Source organism: Ascidiella aspersa, chromosome 3 (assembly GCF_963924565.1).
Source record: "Ascidiella aspersa chromosome 3, kaAscAspe10.2, whole genome shotgun sequence".
Lineage (NCBI taxonomy): Eukaryota > Metazoa > Chordata > Ascidiacea > Phlebobranchia > Ascidiidae > Ascidiella > Ascidiella aspersa.
Genome location: NC_139449.1, coordinates 9871304 through 9890095, shown reverse-complemented (window position 1 = coordinate 9890095; position 18792 = coordinate 9871304). Strand labels below are relative to the sequence as shown.

At 35.7% G+C, this 18792-nt stretch overlaps 1 protein-coding gene across 1 annotated transcript in view; it reads right to left on the bottom strand.

Moving 5' to 3' along the window:
* The window catches only part of LOC146159124 (sulfate anion transporter 1-like), a 35253-nt gene that overhangs the window by 6335 nt on the left and 10126 nt on the right, over nt 1-18792 (bottom strand). Inside the window, exons 2-15 of the mRNA XM_083384872.1 lie at nt 15486-15763; nt 12468-12688; nt 11507-11587; nt 10320-10484; nt 9352-9464; nt 8888-9010; nt 7816-7963; nt 7416-7529; nt 4536-4709; nt 3785-3961; nt 3147-3255; nt 2746-2845; nt 1616-1802; nt 502-556 (exon numbers count right to left, since the gene is read on the bottom strand). Of these exons, the coding sequence (XP_083240998.1) occupies nt 502-556; nt 1616-1802; nt 2746-2845; nt 3147-3255; nt 3785-3961; nt 4536-4709; nt 7416-7529; nt 7816-7963; nt 8888-9010; nt 9352-9464; nt 10320-10484; nt 11507-11587; nt 12468-12688; nt 15486-15763 (2045 nt within the window). The remainder of the gene's footprint in view (nt 1-501; nt 557-1615; nt 1803-2745; nt 2846-3146; nt 3256-3784; nt 3962-4535; nt 4710-7415; nt 7530-7815; nt 7964-8887; nt 9011-9351; nt 9465-10319; nt 10485-11506; nt 11588-12467; nt 12689-15485; nt 15764-18792) is intronic.

The following is an 18792-nucleotide window of genomic DNA, read 5'->3' as shown; positions in this document are numbered from 1 at the left end:
TCAACGTTCGTCACCTTAACAAGTAAATTATAATAAATTAGCACTTTGCACGAATCTGAAATGTAGCTCGAAAATAAATGTCTTGCACTAGGTCGAGTTAATCGACCTCATCTAAAAACCAACGTTACGATTCAACCTTGTGTCATCATTTAATGTCATTATCATTAGTTAGCAGAAGGTTGCGATGGACGATAACTGCTCCGCTAAAGCGTATATAACAAGTTAACAAATGTATAATTCAGTATTTTAGTTTGTTAACTTTGAATTATAATATGTTCAAAACAAAAGTAAAATGGTTAAGAAGCATTCTTTACATTTACCACTTTTGCTTAGTGCAATGTTTATACACATTTTAGGTAGGTATTTGGTAACAATTTAGAAAAGGATATTCAAATAATTTGTTAAGCCAAATAATCAACAATACAAAGATGTTGATCACTCCACCTGTTTAATATTGTCACTTCCAAGCGAAAAAATACCAAAACCTGGTAGTATACTTACGGCAAACGTTGGCCAGCAGTAGCGAGACATCAATAGCTTGATAGCTTTTGAATAGCTGAAAAATTAAATATAGCTTCATTATAATCATTTTTTTTTTCATTAAAATAAAAAAAGGTTTGTTCATGTAAATTACACTAAAATTAATAGTGGATAGTAAAGGAAAACTGATAAAAAAATAATTGTTATTTTCTTGACTGGATTCCCGTGATTGTATTGCAAAATTCTACAAAATACTTTAAGTTCCCAATAAGACGTTTGTATTTTTTTATGTTAAGATTACACACAGCCTATTTGTTGAAATAGTATTAATAAAATAACGCATATGGCGATCTAATGAGAAAATTGATCTTCTATATGACCAAGTAGAACAAAGTTATAAAAAATCTCGTTGTTTCGAAGAGAGAAGTGAAGACCAATTAAAAAACAAGGTTTGTCTAAAGTTTATTGCAGTAAGAGTGCCTAAAGTATATGACTCTAATACAATAATATTATAGCACAAAAGTAAATCGAACAGTAATTAGTACAGATTGTGATTTCTTTAATGATTTAGTAAAGCCGATTGTTCAACCGGCCTATCCATAGCGGTAGAAATATGATTTTCTATTATGTGCGTGACAATTTACTAGGACAAGAAATAAACTCTTGTCCTAAATTTAAATAGTTTTAATAATGCTACAGTCATGGTAAATGTAGAACCAATCGTGTACTTGTTAATATAAATAGTCACGGAACGAATTGTAAAGGAAATAGGCATAAGCTGTAACAATAATTAGTTGTTGTAATTTAGTTTGCCAAATCCCCTGTAAAACAATGTGTAATGTGTAGGCCTAATGTGTTACTGTGAATGTCTACTCTCCGGCTGCCCAAGACCACAAGGCTCGCTTCAGGTAGTATGAGATAAGACTAAAATGATTTACTACATTTGCTATAGTTTTGTAAATTCAAAAGACGTTTAACTTGCTGGGCTTAGATGTATCTGTCAATTGGTATATAGTATTCAACAGAGATTTGGTTAACTTGCGAGAGGTGTGTTATATGCGATGTGTCTTTGACGAGTCTTAAAGTATTAATAACTAATTAAAAAACATCCAGCGTGCAAAGATATGGTTCTCACCGCTTTGAGCGTTTTCATGCCAACGACGTCAATAAACGTGAAAGCGGAACAATCGATGACAATCGTGTGAAGATAATCGTCGCTTTTCCCGTCACAGTTGGATCTCACGTGACCTCGTCTCTTCTTCTCGGGTTTCCTCTGATTGATGACGTCAACCGCTATAGCTTCACTGCGGTTGCTGCGTTTTCTGGAAACATTATAAGACATTGAGAGTTGTCAGCCATGCTGAGTTAGGGCAGTCATGCTTAACCTTCCATGACTTACGAAAACACTAAAAAATATTAAATAGATTTTTGGCACAACGAGTATTTTTACTTAAATATCACTATAAACTAAAGTGGAACAACACAATCAACTTAATATAGGAAAATTTCATTTGATATAATCGTCTCTACTCGTACACAAATAGTTGTATCGATATGCTTACCAAATGACCAAAAATCAGGCTCTTAAAATTTTTCAATAATCTTTTGGAACCCCTGATCATTCGAAATGACCCATTATTGTGCCGCGGCACACAAGGTAGGAACCGGCACTGGGTTAGGGACATGATTATCAAACTTTTTGCCGCGGCACGCAGGTGTGATTCGACAAATTTTGAAGTGAGTCGCAGAACTTTTTGTAATTTAGGAAAACAAGCTATTTGAATTTAAGTTGGACTTACAAACAATTATGCAAACCTGTAGTGCACTTTATCCCTATTTATAGCTTTTAATAACATACATTTTTTTTCCTGCACCATAAGCAATATTTAAATTCTTACATTCTGCCGCGATTTTTTTATTTATATTTTTTGTCATAACTTGAACATATTTGAGGACCGATGTTCGGGCCAAGGAAAATTATAATACTATTCTCCAGCTTAAATCGAAGCCACACAAACATTTGTAGCTTTCCTTATGGGGTTTGCTATGTGCTTGCACCACAACCCCTCAAGTTTTCTCCTCAGGTCCAGAAAAACATTTTTAGATACATTAGATTAGAATTAGACTCGCGGTAAGTACCAATCAAATTAAAGACCGAAAGTAGATTTTCATTTATTCGATCACAGTATAATTGTCAGTCATATCAAAAATTAGATACAGGCGATAAAAAAGTGCAAACCAAGTTGGATGTTCAGCTTTACTAACCTTGTATTGAAACAGGAGCTGTTAGAATCTGGTTGGTGCATTCTTTTCTCTAGTTCTGCCAGTCGTTCTTCTTCCCGTTTTAAATCGGCAAGAGCCAAATCTTTACAAACCAGTGAATGTTATTGTTGTTTACTTGGTATAAATATTTTAAACAGACGCTATCTTAAATATTTTCGTATAAAAATGTCTATATTTCCGATAGACAATAAAGAGAAGCTGAGATTTTTCTTATACAAAGAATCTAATTCAAGTATGTTTTAACAAGCCGTTCGCCAAAAGTCAAGTAATCCTGGCAATGTACAGTAGAAATCAATAAAATGAACTTCATGATTTTGGATAAAATAGAAGTTTAAAGAACACCATGAATAGAAAAGTGTTTTATAACTATGACGAACTAATACCTGGATCAACGCCAGTTGCTTGGAAAAGATTCGCTTTGAAGAAGTCTTTGTTTGCATAATATAGAACAGAGTGAAATTTAAAGACCACAATGCCAGGCCAAGGATTCGCCTAAAATCATAGGACATTTAGTTACCGTTTTGGAACCATTTTTTTCTCACCTCTAGCATGTTTAATTCATATAAAAATGAATAATGTGATGATTTTCATTTTTGCACTGTCTTATATTGCAAGCTATAGCACTAAAATAATTCCTCCTAAAACCTGTCGACAGTATTTATAGGCTCCGAATTTAAATCTAAAATTATTTATATAATAGTTCTGCTGAAATTAAATGTTTTTTTTTTCAATATAAAATATTTCAAATCCGTTGGGCTACACAAAAATATGTTGTCATCTAGCAAAGTTTGTTACAAATGTGGATAACTCGATTCGATGGTTTACAATATCAAAAACGCACTTGTGTATAGCCTACTTATTAAAGGCCTATATTATTCAATACTGTTTAAAAATATACCGGTACTGTTTTAGGCCTGTTATCACGCATGCAATTAATACCATACAAACGGAAGTGCACTAGTTGCTGACCGTATCCAATAATTATTATTTTTTCGATAATCTCAGCATCGTGAAACCTCACCGATACGCAGCTCTTACAGCTCCTGTAGATGTCTGTGCCACCAACGCTTCCCATGACCTCGCAACGAGGGTGTTGCGTGCGCACTATGATGGTGAACATGGAAAAGACAACGCCGGCCAGCAGGCCAAGGTCAACGCCCAGCACCACAACTGCCAGTAAAGTGACAATCCAGACGGCCTTCAAGAAATAAAGGGGCTATTCTTTTTTGTTTCAAAAATAAAGCAATAACGGGATGGAACTACAGAAAAAAGTGTTGGGACCATTTAACTTTTGCCCAATGACTGTCCTTTAACTTGAGTATGGAGCCGCTTTTAACAAAAAGCTGCCTTGACGAAATTGTTTAAAACTATTTAGGACGCTTTTTATTGTTTTTTCTTATAATGTATGACTTGAAAAAAATGTTGCGTGGGATGTTAAAAGTGGCTGAAATGTCTGACAAATCTTGCCACAAAAACTTAAATTTAAACTAACAATCCGTTTAAAAAAATGCATGAAACTTTATCGGACCTGTCTATAGTTAAATTAACTTGATAACGTAAACCACGAAAACCAAAATAAATTTTACAGTAAACATTTTTATGACTAAATTTTCTTAAACAAAAAGCGTTACAAAAATCAATAAAACCGAAATGAAAATTAATAAGTTTTTTGCGCACTTTCAATGCAACGGTAGAGTTGTAACGACAAATAGTTGGACTAAGTAAAAAACGCTAAAATCTTCCTAATAGCTTTTCGTGAACACGAGACTTACAAAGTCCACTTTAGACATCTTGTAGAGCGGTTTCAGGTTGGAGAACTGCTGTAGGATCCCGAACAGTCCTACCACGATAATGCAGCCCAGCACTGATCGAGGAAGCGGCTCGAAAATCGGACCCAGCACCAGAATTGTCACCAGCACGATGACCACCGAGATTATACCGACAACCTGAATCAGTTTATCTCAGGTTCGTGAAAATGTACAGTGTCTCAAACCATGACGAAATACAGTAGCTTGCTTATGAAATATTAGTGCTCAGAATCGCGCAAAACGCATGTTTTTAAATCTGTAAAAGCATGACATTTAATTGTTTTGTCTTCGCTCGTAAAGAAAGACCATATTTCATATTGGCAAAAAATGCCGGTGACTGGAAAAGGTAATATCAAAATAATAATAATTTATTAGAATATCTGACATCTCTGTAATATACCTTTTCAATTTTATCTCAAATATAATTCAACAATGGTATACTTTGACTCAATAAAATACAGACTGTAAAACCTTGTTGGAGTAAATAGCTGTTATTCACAAGAAAAGGTTCGGATTCATTGTAGATGAAAACGGAATAAGTATGCTACAGAACCAATTCAAACCTATTCGATTAGTTGTTCAGTTTGACTTTCTGATTAAAATGTCTGATTAAAAAAGTTTGCCCCACATTGGTAGAGAAATAGTCCATTTCAAATCCGTGAACTATCCCTAAAACGCAATATTGACAATGTTTTGGTACTGAAATGCTGCGAAGAATAAATTAAAAAGTTTCAACAGCCGACATCATGCACACCTGCACGACCCTTTCGTTTAAGACTGCAGCTGTGTATACTATGAACGGAGGCGGCTTTAAATGCATCATGGTCTTGACAAATTTAAATAGGGTTTATCGGCGATGTATAGCCTAGCGTGGGTAAAAATGTATATTCTAGCTCAGTAACCAGTGTACCGCGAGGCCATGCCTGGTGTAGCGGCCACGTTTCAGAAGGTTTGTTACTTGCATTTTTAAGGAATTAACGCGAAAATTTACATCGCATCAAGGAAGGTATTTAGACCTTATGCAATAATCCAGGTGTAATTTTATGAACTTTTCATAATATTAAAACTTTTTAAAAACCATGTTATATTGTATAGCTTCTATCGCGGAAAATCAAATTACAAAATAATTTTAACTGACTCGATTACCAGGATTTACCAGGAGTAAAAACATATAACAAATATTTTACAACTAGTAAATTTACACCAAAGTGAAAAGGGAGATTAACCATACGCTTTAAGCCAGTGATTCCCAAACTGCGTGCCGCGGCACACTAGTGTGCCTCGAGAGATTGTCAAGTGTGCTGCGAAACGTTTCGTAATTTCGGAAAAGAGAGTATTTTTATTACCAATTAAGCATACACGCAAGCATTTTAGACCTAAATACGCACCATTCATTAACAATTAATAATTTTGAGACATTTACATATCGTGAGTCGTGTGTGAAGGGCGATGGTAAAATTACTCTATTGTTGTTCTGTTAAAAGTGTGCCGTGAAATAGTTAAGATTTTTTTAGTGTGCCACGAGCCAAAAAAGTTTGGGAATCACTGCTTTAAGCCAATAAAATATCATTATAAATATATTCTTGGAAGTGTGTGATTGTATAATTAGTCTTTGGCAGCTGTTTTCGATAAATAAACTAAAATTTCCTATAGCGGAGCAACAAGGCTAATGAATGCAACCGGGCTGGATGTATAATGAAGCCGTGTCTGATTATTTGTTACAGCTCACCGGTCTCGTTAAACACTGATATACATTACGCGGGTGGGATATCTAAATACGCAGACACCCACACGGTGGGCCTTCACTTACCTATTAAGCCACGTGAGCCTGAGGCAAGGAAAGCCGATTATGCCACTATCAAGTAAAGTTTTCTTTGTGATATGCTGCCCTATTCGCTAGCCACAACAAAGAGTCAAAGTCCGCCGTGATTTGCCATTTGGGTAATTTAAACACTCGAGTTCTTCACCGGATTTAAATGCAGGTTTGGAAATTTTGAAGCTAGAACCCCCTGATGGCTAATCATCGTTGGTGGCCTTTCTCAATTTTATTTAAGGCTTAAAATTATTGGGTGTCACTTAATGTTTTAAAGACTAGGCAAAACAAACATTCGACGTTTTACAACTAACATCATATTAACTTATAACGATACAAGTGTGTATCGAAACGTCTTTAAGATGAGTCGATATTTTACACGCTACCCGCGATGGCGAGGGCCTTACCGTAATTCTATCGTTTATATAAAAAAATATTTCGCCGTCACCTGCTCTACATAAACAGTTATTAAATTGCCGAAAAATTGCTGTTTCACAATATTTTTTTCTTTTTCGAATTTAAACCAACAGGCAACCTAAAAACGGCTTGGACATTGAAAAATCCCCCCCCCCCCCATCCAGAAAAAAAGTTTGTCAACCCCACGGTATCCTCCTTACTTATATTACCCTCATTTAATGTTATTGTCTATGTAGTCCAAAAGCATAATGTAACGTTGCCAATTTTTATTGATGGTCAGCACTTATCCATTATAAAGGGGTTCTTCTGACAAAGATGTATTCAGCGCCGACGTTTCGATTACCTATTCAGGAAATTTTCTTCAGGGCAACAAACTTTTTTAACTTTACAGAAAACCATATATGCAGTGAGTCAAAAGACAAAAAAAACAAAGGTGGCAATACGGGGCGAAAAAATGAAACAAGGCGCGAATAAAGGAAGAACGCAACCTGATACAATGCCTGGCAGCAACAGTATGTTCAGATCGGCACTAATTATTACTCCAATCTTATTTTAAAAATCATCAACATTTTTTTTTAAGTAACGTTAGTGAAATCTGTTTGTGACAAAGATACCTGGGTTTTTCCACCGGTGTTTTCCTGAATGACACATCGAGCAAGTGCCGCTGCGTTGGGAAAGCAGAGAAAGAAGGACGGCACAATGTTGGTCACCCCGTACGCTATCAGTTCCTGAGCAAAAACACCCGGGTGTTGTTAAGATTTCCCAAACACTTAAAGTGAAAATGTTGAAAGTAACCGATCTAATGCTAACAAATTTCATTTAACGTTTCAACGCTTAGATTCTTGCTTATAAGATTAAGGTAACGATTTCATTCAGTATATAGAACGGAATCGCCATGTTTTTTGCTCAAAATGCTGGGTATAGCGATATTCGAATTCAAATATCGGACATTCCTATTGAAATTAGGCATTATCACATTTCTCCAATAATATTCTAATGATGAACCGCACTTACCTGGTTTGCGTCGATAGCGTAGCCGTACTTTTGCGCGTACATCTTCGACAACGAAACGCTAATCGCGAAGCCTACAATGGCGATGGCGAACGCATCTCCGACTATCTGACCAAGTATGCTGGTGTTGGGAAGCTGGGGCGCCGGAAGCCTGTTACGACAAAATCTATGTTAATTCGCGCTTTTTCGAGTTTAGGTAGATCACTGTGGTATACCGAAAAAGCAAAATTGATAATTAAACAATGTTATTTGACTGTAATGCTGGCATTGTTTTCAGAACAAAAATGCGGAGAATTGTTGGACAAAGTTGTTTAATTCACCACACATGAATTAACAACCTTTACCAACTATGGGCTGCTTAACCCCTACGGCAAATCTTTAAATCGAGCGTTTTCAAGTTTAAGTAAATAATTAGATTTTGCAAGGAACAGTTATGCACGGGAGTTACTGTTTTTTATGTAATTTACTTAGCTTGAAATATGTATTTTCAAAATACTTGAATAAACTTCAATTAAATTATTTGTTGTAATAATTTGGCTTGACTTAATTTTTTGAGGAAAAAAAAACTGATTAACTTAAGTTAAAATACGCCGTTCTTTTCAAATGACTTGACTTACATTAATGTTTTTTTAATTCATAGGGTCAAAATTACTTCATACCATGAGAGTCGTTTAGATTTTTTCGTTTATATTTTTTGACTAATGAATCAATCTGTCCAATTTTTTAATGGTTTAGTTTTTGGTAATTTAGTCACAACAGTTTAGTTGTTATTTGTTTAGTTTTAAGTGCTTTTTTTTACGAGAAAATGTGCTCACTATCAGTTTAGCTTACGATTTCGAATCTTTTTCAAACCAAATTACATGACTTGCTAAATGGATGAATGTGAAGTGTATTTACTGTATGTTATAAACAAGTTGACTTAGGCTATTGTGCAAATTACTTATCTTGAACTAACCGTTTTTTTTTTCAAAATGGCTTTTATATTAATATGATTGAAGCTTTGTGCACACAAGTCAATATCTTACCATAGGTGACCCAAAATTAGAATCGAATGAGCATTGATTTTTACATTTACCCGGTTGGAATATTATCGACGACCGCGACACCAAAATTATCCTTAAACATCCCGAAATGAGAGGCAAGGATCGCTATGATGACGACGATAACTTCCGTAGGCAATGGTATCTTCATTTTTTCTCTAAATTGTGAATAACAAATCAGATTGAAGGAAACAGAGATTGGAATCAGAAATAAAAACACATTATATTATGTTTGAAATTGAGAAGAGTTACATAGTGATAAATAGGTATGTCAAAAGATGAAATACAATAAAAGTTGATCATTTGGCCTTATTCCACTAACTTGCAACAGTGTACATACTTAATTTAAATAAACAACACTCTTGAAGATTTCATTTAAACCTCTGTGGGATACGGACCACTTACTCTGCAGTGGAACATGTCATGAATAATTTATATTAAAAAGAAAAATACAGCAGTTTTAAGGGTTGCTAATAACTAAAAACAGAATGAGCCATACTTGTAGCGTAAGTTGATTTCCCGTCCGGCTACCAGCAGTATGATGCACACGATCGATATTACCAAAGTTGCCACGTGTGTGTTGGGAAGATTTTTGAATATCTCGATCCAATTCTTTAGGAAATAGTTTAAATTAATTTGACCTTACAAAGGAATTTGGCTTAAGATTTAATGAACGGCCTAAGGTCCTGTTTAGGCCTGAAGCGTTAATAAACTGTTGTGAGTTAATTGTAGAAAAATTGGCATCAAATAATGAATTTCGTCTGTTTAAGTCATTCTATACAAACAAAAAGTTATATTTTTGCATTTAAAAGCCTCGATGGTGAAATATAAGTTGTTTGAATTAGTTTTTTTTACATAATATATGATAACCATTGTTTACTCCTTTACTCAACAAAACCATCACTACTGTTTAACCAAACGTGTTGTACCGATGCACATGTATTCCATGTAACCGCACATTCATCGGTCAAACGCAACGCGCACCTTCAGGCCGTGTATAAAAAAGCATTAGTTGTCACCTAAATCGAAGATTTGCGTACAATTACTTGCCAATCCTACTAAAATATTGGGGTCACGGAATGATAAATACCGTCCATAAAGGCCAGAGTCTCTCATGATATAAAATCACAAACCAGAGCTCAACATCGATAGCACTTTTGTCTATTTAACACCTTGTGGTACTAATTGACTTCTGCATCGCCTTCTTTCCCTGCTACGAATGTCCTATTTTTCCTTCAGTGATTTATCTTCACTAGATTTTTTTTACAATGGTAATGGCATGAGGTATTGCCGAAAAGTTTGTGAACAATTAGATATCAATTGTTTCAAATATTATTGTATCGATGAAACTTTCATTAAAATTTTTAAAAAATCGTGTATTCCAGACCTTGCGTACAAAAAACAACGCTAAAAAGTGATTATTCTGCCAAACTCGAACTTTTCCCGTTTGAACAAATTGTGTCTCACCAAGAAGAACGAACCGATCCCGGAAAAGGTCTGTGGCTTGATACCGAGGATCGACGGCGTTTGTGACGTAACAACCTGGATCGCGGCGCCGGTGGTGAAAGCCTGAATGAGGGGCTCCGACAAGTAAGTGGTGATAAAGCCCAATCGAAGTATTCCGAAGGCGAGCTAGAGCAGAATGTGAGTATATCATGAGGATGGTGATGGCTTAAAATTCGATGTCCGCTACTTGTTTCTATTCCGATAGCGATCTCCGATATTTTTGACAAACCGATACAAAATGACGTCATTAATATGCTCAAACAAGCAAACTAATGAGGAAATTAAAACTTTTAAATATATATTTCCAGTTATTACGCCGATATTAGATTCAGTGTTACGAGATTGAGTTACCTCAAGTTGTTACCCTGCTATTTTTTAACAAATCTACTTTTCACGATAAGAATTTCTGCGTTGGACGCAAATCAAGACTGAAATTCCTATAATAATGTGGTATGGGCTTGACACCTATACCACCATGGTTTCGTACGAGTACAGATACTTCCAATTGTCATCGGGTATCGGCTTCAATTCGATATTATCGGACGTCCCTATAGTTTCAAATATAGTACCTAAAGTAGAGTTTTTTAATTTGTTTTTGACACTCCCTTTTAGACCGCAATTAATAAGGAATCTCCAGTGTAATCGCTTGAGTCATTGACTTGACATAAGTTCGTCACTGTTTTCAAATGACTTAACTTGACTTAAAATATATAAAAATATAAATAAATTGACTTGACTCAGTTATTCAGAGAAATGATTTGATGACATATCTTAAGTTGCTTTATTTGAATACGTTTTAGTAAAATTGGGTTATTTAGCCAATTATTAAATGTAATAAATGTTAACATGTTATTTGTTTTGTATTTTATGTTTCTTTTGTAAAATATTTTTCACAATGGAACGTATTCAGATTTTTAGAAGTGTTTTATTGTTATTTTATACCAATGCTGCGACTTGAAATTGACATGCATAACTAATGACTTAGACCAGGACTTGACTTAACCGGCAAACACTTTTTCTATGGCATCTTTAAGTTAAAATAAACAACCGGCCATTACCGCGCAATAACGTTTTGGGGCAATAGTAATATATATTAAATTATGACAGGTTTTTCGTGTAAACGTCACATATGCACAAAATGCGCTCACCTGAAAGACACCCATTAACAGCATAAGAGCCGATGCCACCGCCACTCTTTGCGCATCCGCGTCGGTTCCGGGCATAAACGTCTGTAAGTCAATGGCAAAAATATCAATAACATTGCCCATAATCACGCATATTACGACAGCAAGTGTCTCGTCTAGCTAACTACGCTTAACGGTATAACTCAGAATAAATATGAACGCCGGAACAACCCACAGCCGAGCGTTCCCATCTTGGGGGTTGCGAGTTGCGACACTAGTGGATAGATTGCACAACGAGTATTAGGAGTCATTTGTAAGGCTACATCAACTTTACAGAAAGTCATAAATGTGTATACATTGCTGACTTTAATCACTTTGAAACGTTTGCTTTTATTCGCTGTAAGTTTTATTAAATAAACGGGCCTCAGACGGAGAAGTCCTGACCCTACAGCACCGATATTATCCGAAGTTTACCTTAAAATAACACGACTTTTAGTGTTATTTTCTTTTTTTTTAAATTGGGTCTGTATTTGACAAAAAAAACGCGAGAGGCCCTGTGTAGGCCAAATACAGTTTTGCAAAATGAAATTTCGCGAGGAAGTAACTCCGATTTTCTTTAGACAAACGCGTCTGTACTAAAGCCACTGATAGAAGCATACTGATCACTGCAATGATGCAGAAACAAAAGTCAATTATTTTACCTGAATTTAAGTCGATGTATTCAACATTGTGGCACTTAAGCAATTTGTTATGATCATACCATATACTGAGTTATAGGCAAAGAAGTGACTATAGAATGCACATAACGCAACGCCTACAATGGAATTCATCAACATGGAGCCACCTAAGATGCGCATTAACGCAACTGCACAAACTATAACGTTAGCACGGTAAAAACGTCTTAGACGGATCATTGGTTATCCAAAAACAGATTTATTCGCGGAACTTTAGTAAAACACACAAGTTGTCCCAATGTCCCGCTTACCGTTGCAGTGGTTGTCGAGGTGTCGTTTATCAGTGCAAGTGCGTCACCAGACTCGGGCACAAACCGCACGACCACGGCCTGTGTAAGAAGACTTGTGACTGCAAAGGTTCCGACCGAAATGTGCCGCGAGGTGCCCATTAGCGTGTAGAGAAGTACCGGGTAAAACGAAGTGTAGAGACCGAAAACTGGCGGCAGACCGGCGAGAAGGGAGAACGCCATGCCTGGAGAAATCAAAACAAAGAAGTTAGACGTCGTGTCTGCGTTACCGAGATTTCGGTGTTGAGCCGCTGGTGGAATTGGGGGCGCAAGCAGTGCTTAAAGTAAGCCGGAACGGCCTGGAACAGAGTTCCGGTAAAAAATTGCTTTCGGATCGGCGTTCCGGGAGGAATTTTCGCAATAACGCAATATGAAGAAAAAATTGACTTGTTTATCAGAATATGTCCCTTCTTTATCTCCATTAATGTATTTAAACTCAGAATTCAGTTGGTTATTTTTAGATATTTTTGCACTACATTCAACGAATAAATGTCCTTATTCTCCTTTTTATCAGCCATTCCACTATCTTCTTTAATATAATGCAGAATTCTGTTGGATATTTTTGCACCACATCGAACGATAGCCTTAAGCTCCCTCGTGTAATTTTTGTTAAACCTTTCCTGATGAAGTAACATTATGACGTAATCTCTCAAAGTTGTCATGCGAATCCCGTTAACAAAACTATTCTATTTTTATCTCTAGGGACAAGCATACTTTTTGAACGTGATTTGAGGGATCAAAATGGTTTGTCAAAATGTGGCCAATTTTTCTACAGCGGAAACGGGAAGTTATTACTTAATCAGTAAAGATTGAATTACTTTTTATCACATCAACAACACCGATCCTTAAAAAGCTGGAAACAAGTATTTAGTTAAAAGGTTGTGGCAATTGGAAATATACACGTTTGTAGTTTTGGTACAGGAGAATACGGGCACACAATTATGCCAAAGGCTGCTTCAATGAAAAACTACCCTTTAAAACCTTCTATGGTCGGCTAAAATACTTAAGAGCTAAATGGCTGCAGAACGCGGAAAATGTCCCCCCGTTACTTGCCTATGATTATATGAAATCAGAATACCATCAGCTAATTGATCATATTGTCGTTTGCCAAGTTTAGGTTGACCAACAGTGTAATTTGTTTCAGGCGGTTTGACTCTCGATGGTAGTAAGGGGATATTCGAAACACCCAAATTTAGCATATATATATATATATATATAGGTTTACTTGCCTCTGTCGTGCATGTAATATTTAAAATAAGGAGTTGAAACTGATTTAATTTCGTGTTCCAATTTTGTATCGCTGGTAAAATACTTTGTTAGTAATGTGTGTGTGAAACCGAGGGGGTAAGTTTGCTATCAATCCACCACCTTATTCACCGTGGATGGCAATTATGTAAAATAAGCTCACATAAAAAATATTTTTAACTATGTTTGCCTTATACTTATAAAGTTTTTAAGGGCCGTTAAAAGGCCATTAAATGCCACAAAATAATTACATATGTTCTTTTCCTACATTGTCTTACATCAGAAAACCATCGGAATTCTTTCGGTCTATAGGGCGTTTCCCAATCAATCACGTCATTTCAGGTTATTACGATTGTTAACTTACATTGTCAACAAAGTTTTTACAAATCTCTCAGCGGATTAGCTTATATTGACCGCCGTGAAACCAACTTTAGTTTGATTTGCAAATATGATAAAGTTGTTTGCCTTCTTTTATTGTGGGACTGTAAAGTATAATGATGCGGGATTAAAGTTTTGCGAGCTCATTAAACTCTTTATCGTATAGCCACAGTATTTGCCGTCTACGCGGTCGCAGCTTGACTTGTTGCAAAAGGGCGGATATCCACTTGCCGAAACATTGAAGTTTGGCAAGTATTCACAAGCATGCTCAACTCGATGTTTATCTTGGGTTAGGTTGCGGTGAATTTCCGTAATTTACTTCCTGCACACGAGCGAGACAATAGCGTTGCAACTGATGTGTCTATATGAGAAGAGGGCGGTGTTCGTCGCATACGTTTGATATCAAATGATTGGCCGCACGAAAAGTCTCAGACGATGGAAAGTTTGAGCGTTACTAATATTTGCTCCTATTGTTTTTTGTTGTTTGATTCTTCGTTATGCGTGTCATGTATTTGTTGCGCAAAAATTATAAGTTATGGTTGGCCTCTTTCTTTTGTCTTATATGTTCAATTTTATTTGTGGCCCAAGGTTAAATTAGATCTTTGTGCCGTTTATATTGGAAACAATTTTGTCAGATAACAAGAATGTTATATAGTTGGGTTTAGTTTTAGGAATAAAGGGCACGTGGTGAATAAAATCAATAAAAGACAACAATGATTCAATTTAATCTTAATAAAGAAATATTGTTACTTGCCACAATGCACCTTTAATTAATTTTACCTTTGACGCCAACTTATTCTGTGAAAAACTGTAACCATAAACAAAATAATAAAAAAACCTTTATAAGAAACAAATTAATCAACTAGAAATAAATGGGCGTTGAACCTCTACGGCATTCGCCATATCTGGGAAAACCAACAAATCAGTCGAACCGACAAAACAACTGAAATACACACACATATACAATCAGACTTGGACAACTAGATTTATTTTAGCATTTTTAAATTAGATTAGACATAAAATTTGAACATTTCAGTTTTTCCAAATTAGATTAAAATTAGAATTAGATCACTTTGAGTTTTCTTAAATTAGATTAGAATTAGAACCGAATTATTAAAAAAACGAATTTTAACAAGAATTTGGAATAAATTAAATTTAATTTGTTTTCATTTAAATCGAGAAGTATTCGAAATGTTGATGCCTTTAGAGCGCACAAAGCAATTCAAAAAAATCAATTAGAGCGCACAAGCAATTTAAAAATTAGATTGAATTGGAATTAGCCGTATTTTCTCTAATTGATTGAATTAGAAAACTAGAATTATCTAGTTATCCAAGTCTGCATACAATACATAGGCTTACTTTGCGGGATATGCACCACGCCGACCGTGATGCCTGATACGATGTCGCCAGGCAACCAGCGGCGCAGTTCGTAACTGCGCAGCCACGTGACGATCGGGAAGAGACTGAGCAGGGCTCGGCCCAGCATCGAACAGCTGCATTTCCGCGCGCATTTCTTGGCCCTTGCGCTTATAGGGATCGGCTCCGAGTCAACTTCATGACCGCTGAAGGTGTCCTGAAACTCGGCCTGGGTTTGGGCCGGGCGGTCGATCACGTAACGACATCGCACTTCGGTATCTCTGAAAAAATAGAATAAGTCGTTTTTGTTGTGGAGCGGCGGTGCTCGAACTTTTTCCGGCGCACTTATAAAGCAACAAAATAGGCGGCAGACCGTGTTTCGCTACCTAATAACCCAATAGAGCAGGGATTCGTAAAGTGGGGTCCGCAAACTAATTTTAGGTGGTCCATGAAGGCCTATTTGAAATGTTAGGGTACATTTGAGAAGTCATCAATTTATTAGAAAGAAAATAGTTTAATTTAAAGTAAAACAGTTTTGCAGTAAATGTATTTAGACTCCATTTCACTTTCACATTTTTTTGGACCGAAATTAGCAGACTTTATGAAGTGCATTTGCACGGTGACGTCAATTTATGACGTCATCACTGAAAATTTTCAAAAAAATTTGGGTGGAGGAGGGGGTCGCCGTAACAAAACGTTTAAGAACCCCTGCAATAGAGTTCTACACCTTGTAACAAGGCAATAGGTAAATTTCATAAAATTAAATTGATCACCAAATGGATAGTGTTCATCCTCGCAGGTTTTCCTGGCTGCTATTCGTTGTTTGAATAGTTTGTTTCCAAAATTATAAAAGGTTTCGCAGCACTCTTTAAACACACTAGATTTGGTATTCTTGGTATTCGTACATAGTTCAAGTATCAGTGGTCAAAAATACACCATAAAATGGCCACAAAAATAAATATATTTATGGCATTAATATGGTTGTTTTTTATAATGTATGTTTGTTAAATTGTCAATTAAACAAGAACTATTTTTTTATGTCCCTTTGCTATCATTAATATTATGTTTTCGTTCACTTTATTACTTTGCCAAATTGTGAAATGAAATTTATTCGCCAAAACTAAACAACAAAGATTAAAAAGAACTGATGCAAAACTGAAAAAAAAAAACTGAACCAAAGGCCTTAAAGAACTTAAAAATTGTATTTAACGATAATATTGGAAATCAAAGGATCCATTTTATTATTTATGAAAACCGATCTCCACATGGATCTAAAATAACTAGAGACATCTTCAATTTTAACAGGCCGATGAAAATTGAAGATTTAACACGTCATTCAACGTACACTTATAGGTGTTTGGAAGAGAATAAATTTGCGGCAAATATCTGTTCAAAGTAGTTACTAATATCGCTATAATTATACTTGTCTTGTTTTTAAATACCTTTTTTGCTGCTCTACTCGCTATTTGCTGGAACTTTCGCCGAATACTTAACTGCTTTAGGGTGGGCTGTTTTCATGTTATATTTATTATTGTTATTTAAAAACGGGTTTGCATTGCTAATAAACAAAACGTCGCATTGTATTATTCGGGGTATTATTATATAACTGCTTTTTTTCTTAATTATTACTTCTTGAAAGTTATAGATATTTATTTGGGTTTTATGTCGCATTACGCCTAATAACACACTTTCTACACCCAGCGTACTTCGAAGCGCAGACCTCCAGTTGTTATTATTTTTGCCTCAGTCACATACGTCTTTGCGAGCATGTGTCTGTGGATTTTTTAGACTTCATCATTCTTATCGCCTTTTAGTCGCACTGTGTTCTATTTCATGCAATTTAATTGCTTTCATTTCTGCTTTGATTTGATGAACCACGTTTGTGCGATAGCTTGTCGAGAATCAATACAACTTGTCTATATACAGTGCCTCTTGATTACCCTATTTAGATATTTATTAGATGCGATACTGCATGAAAGTTCTACAGTGATAACCTAAGAGCTTTCACTGTGACCCGATGTACTTATTTCCAACCCTGTCATTCATGAAGCGGTTTTGAAACAACTTTATTCAAACCGGAACTTTTAACATGCCTAAAAACGAAATCGAAAACGGACGCTGTAAAACTATTTAAACCAGAACCAAAGCTGAATAGCAAAAGCAAAATGGTGCGACTTCCATAATTGAAACATAAATTCAAAACCACGTGTTTCCGTGGCACGTCTTTTCGGCAAAGGTTTCGTCGAATCAAATGATTTTCACGCGACTTACTGGTTCACTGTAAAAGCGGTGCCATTGTTCGACATGACTCAGCAGCATTAATCGTCGATTAGCAAAGTCTTCGTCTAGCCTACGCGACAGCGCATTATAAGACGCCCCATGTTACATCGAAAAAAAACGCTAATGACTAAAATAGCTCAGATATTGTGCAACGCTTGTTTGCCAATCTACTTTCAACGTTTTCTGAATAAAGGTTGACAACCTTGAAACAATTTCATGAGAGATGAGAGGCATAAAAATTAAAAACATCTTATCACAGTACATTTACATATATGGATAATTTTGTAAAGATGTTCTGCAAAAAACGATTCTATCACAAAAACCTCATCCAATAAAAACAACTGCAGTGCTAATGGTTAATTTCGCGCAGATAACATGACCTTTTTACTCCATTTGACATTGCATTATTATTTAAATGATTTGTATTTATTATCCTGGGAATGTGTGCCATGCGAAAGCTTTAAAATCGTACAATGCTTATCAATTTTCGGCGCCCCAAAGAGACTGGAACAAAATATTTTGATCATGTTTCAGCTTAAAATATGACATTCCATCTAACAAAATTTAAAAAAAAAATTCGTTACAAATATCGTTCCCTAAACAAAATTTATAATTTAGAAACAAACTTTGTACCAGAGTAACGAAATCATTAGTTGGAAAATATGCCAATTCTCATAAGAGACCATCTCGGCAGAGCTTTTTTTGGGATCTTTTTAAGAAACCTGTATAATCGTTTTTGGTATGAACAAGTGTTGGTATGAACATTTGTGCATACAATTTCTGATTTTTTATAACATTTGTTCAATTTCTGTAAAGTGCAATACAAAGAATAATAGGGACTGAAGTGCTCTCTCGTACATGTTTTCAAGCTTAGACGACCTTTGAAACAGGACTAACGAAGTTTTTCTGCAAAACATATGTCCTTGACATTCATTGGCCAATTCACACTTTGCTGACGTTCGTGTACCTGAACTTTATACTTGGCTTATGTTTGGCGGAGCTCTAAACCCCATTGACGTCGACTGCGAAC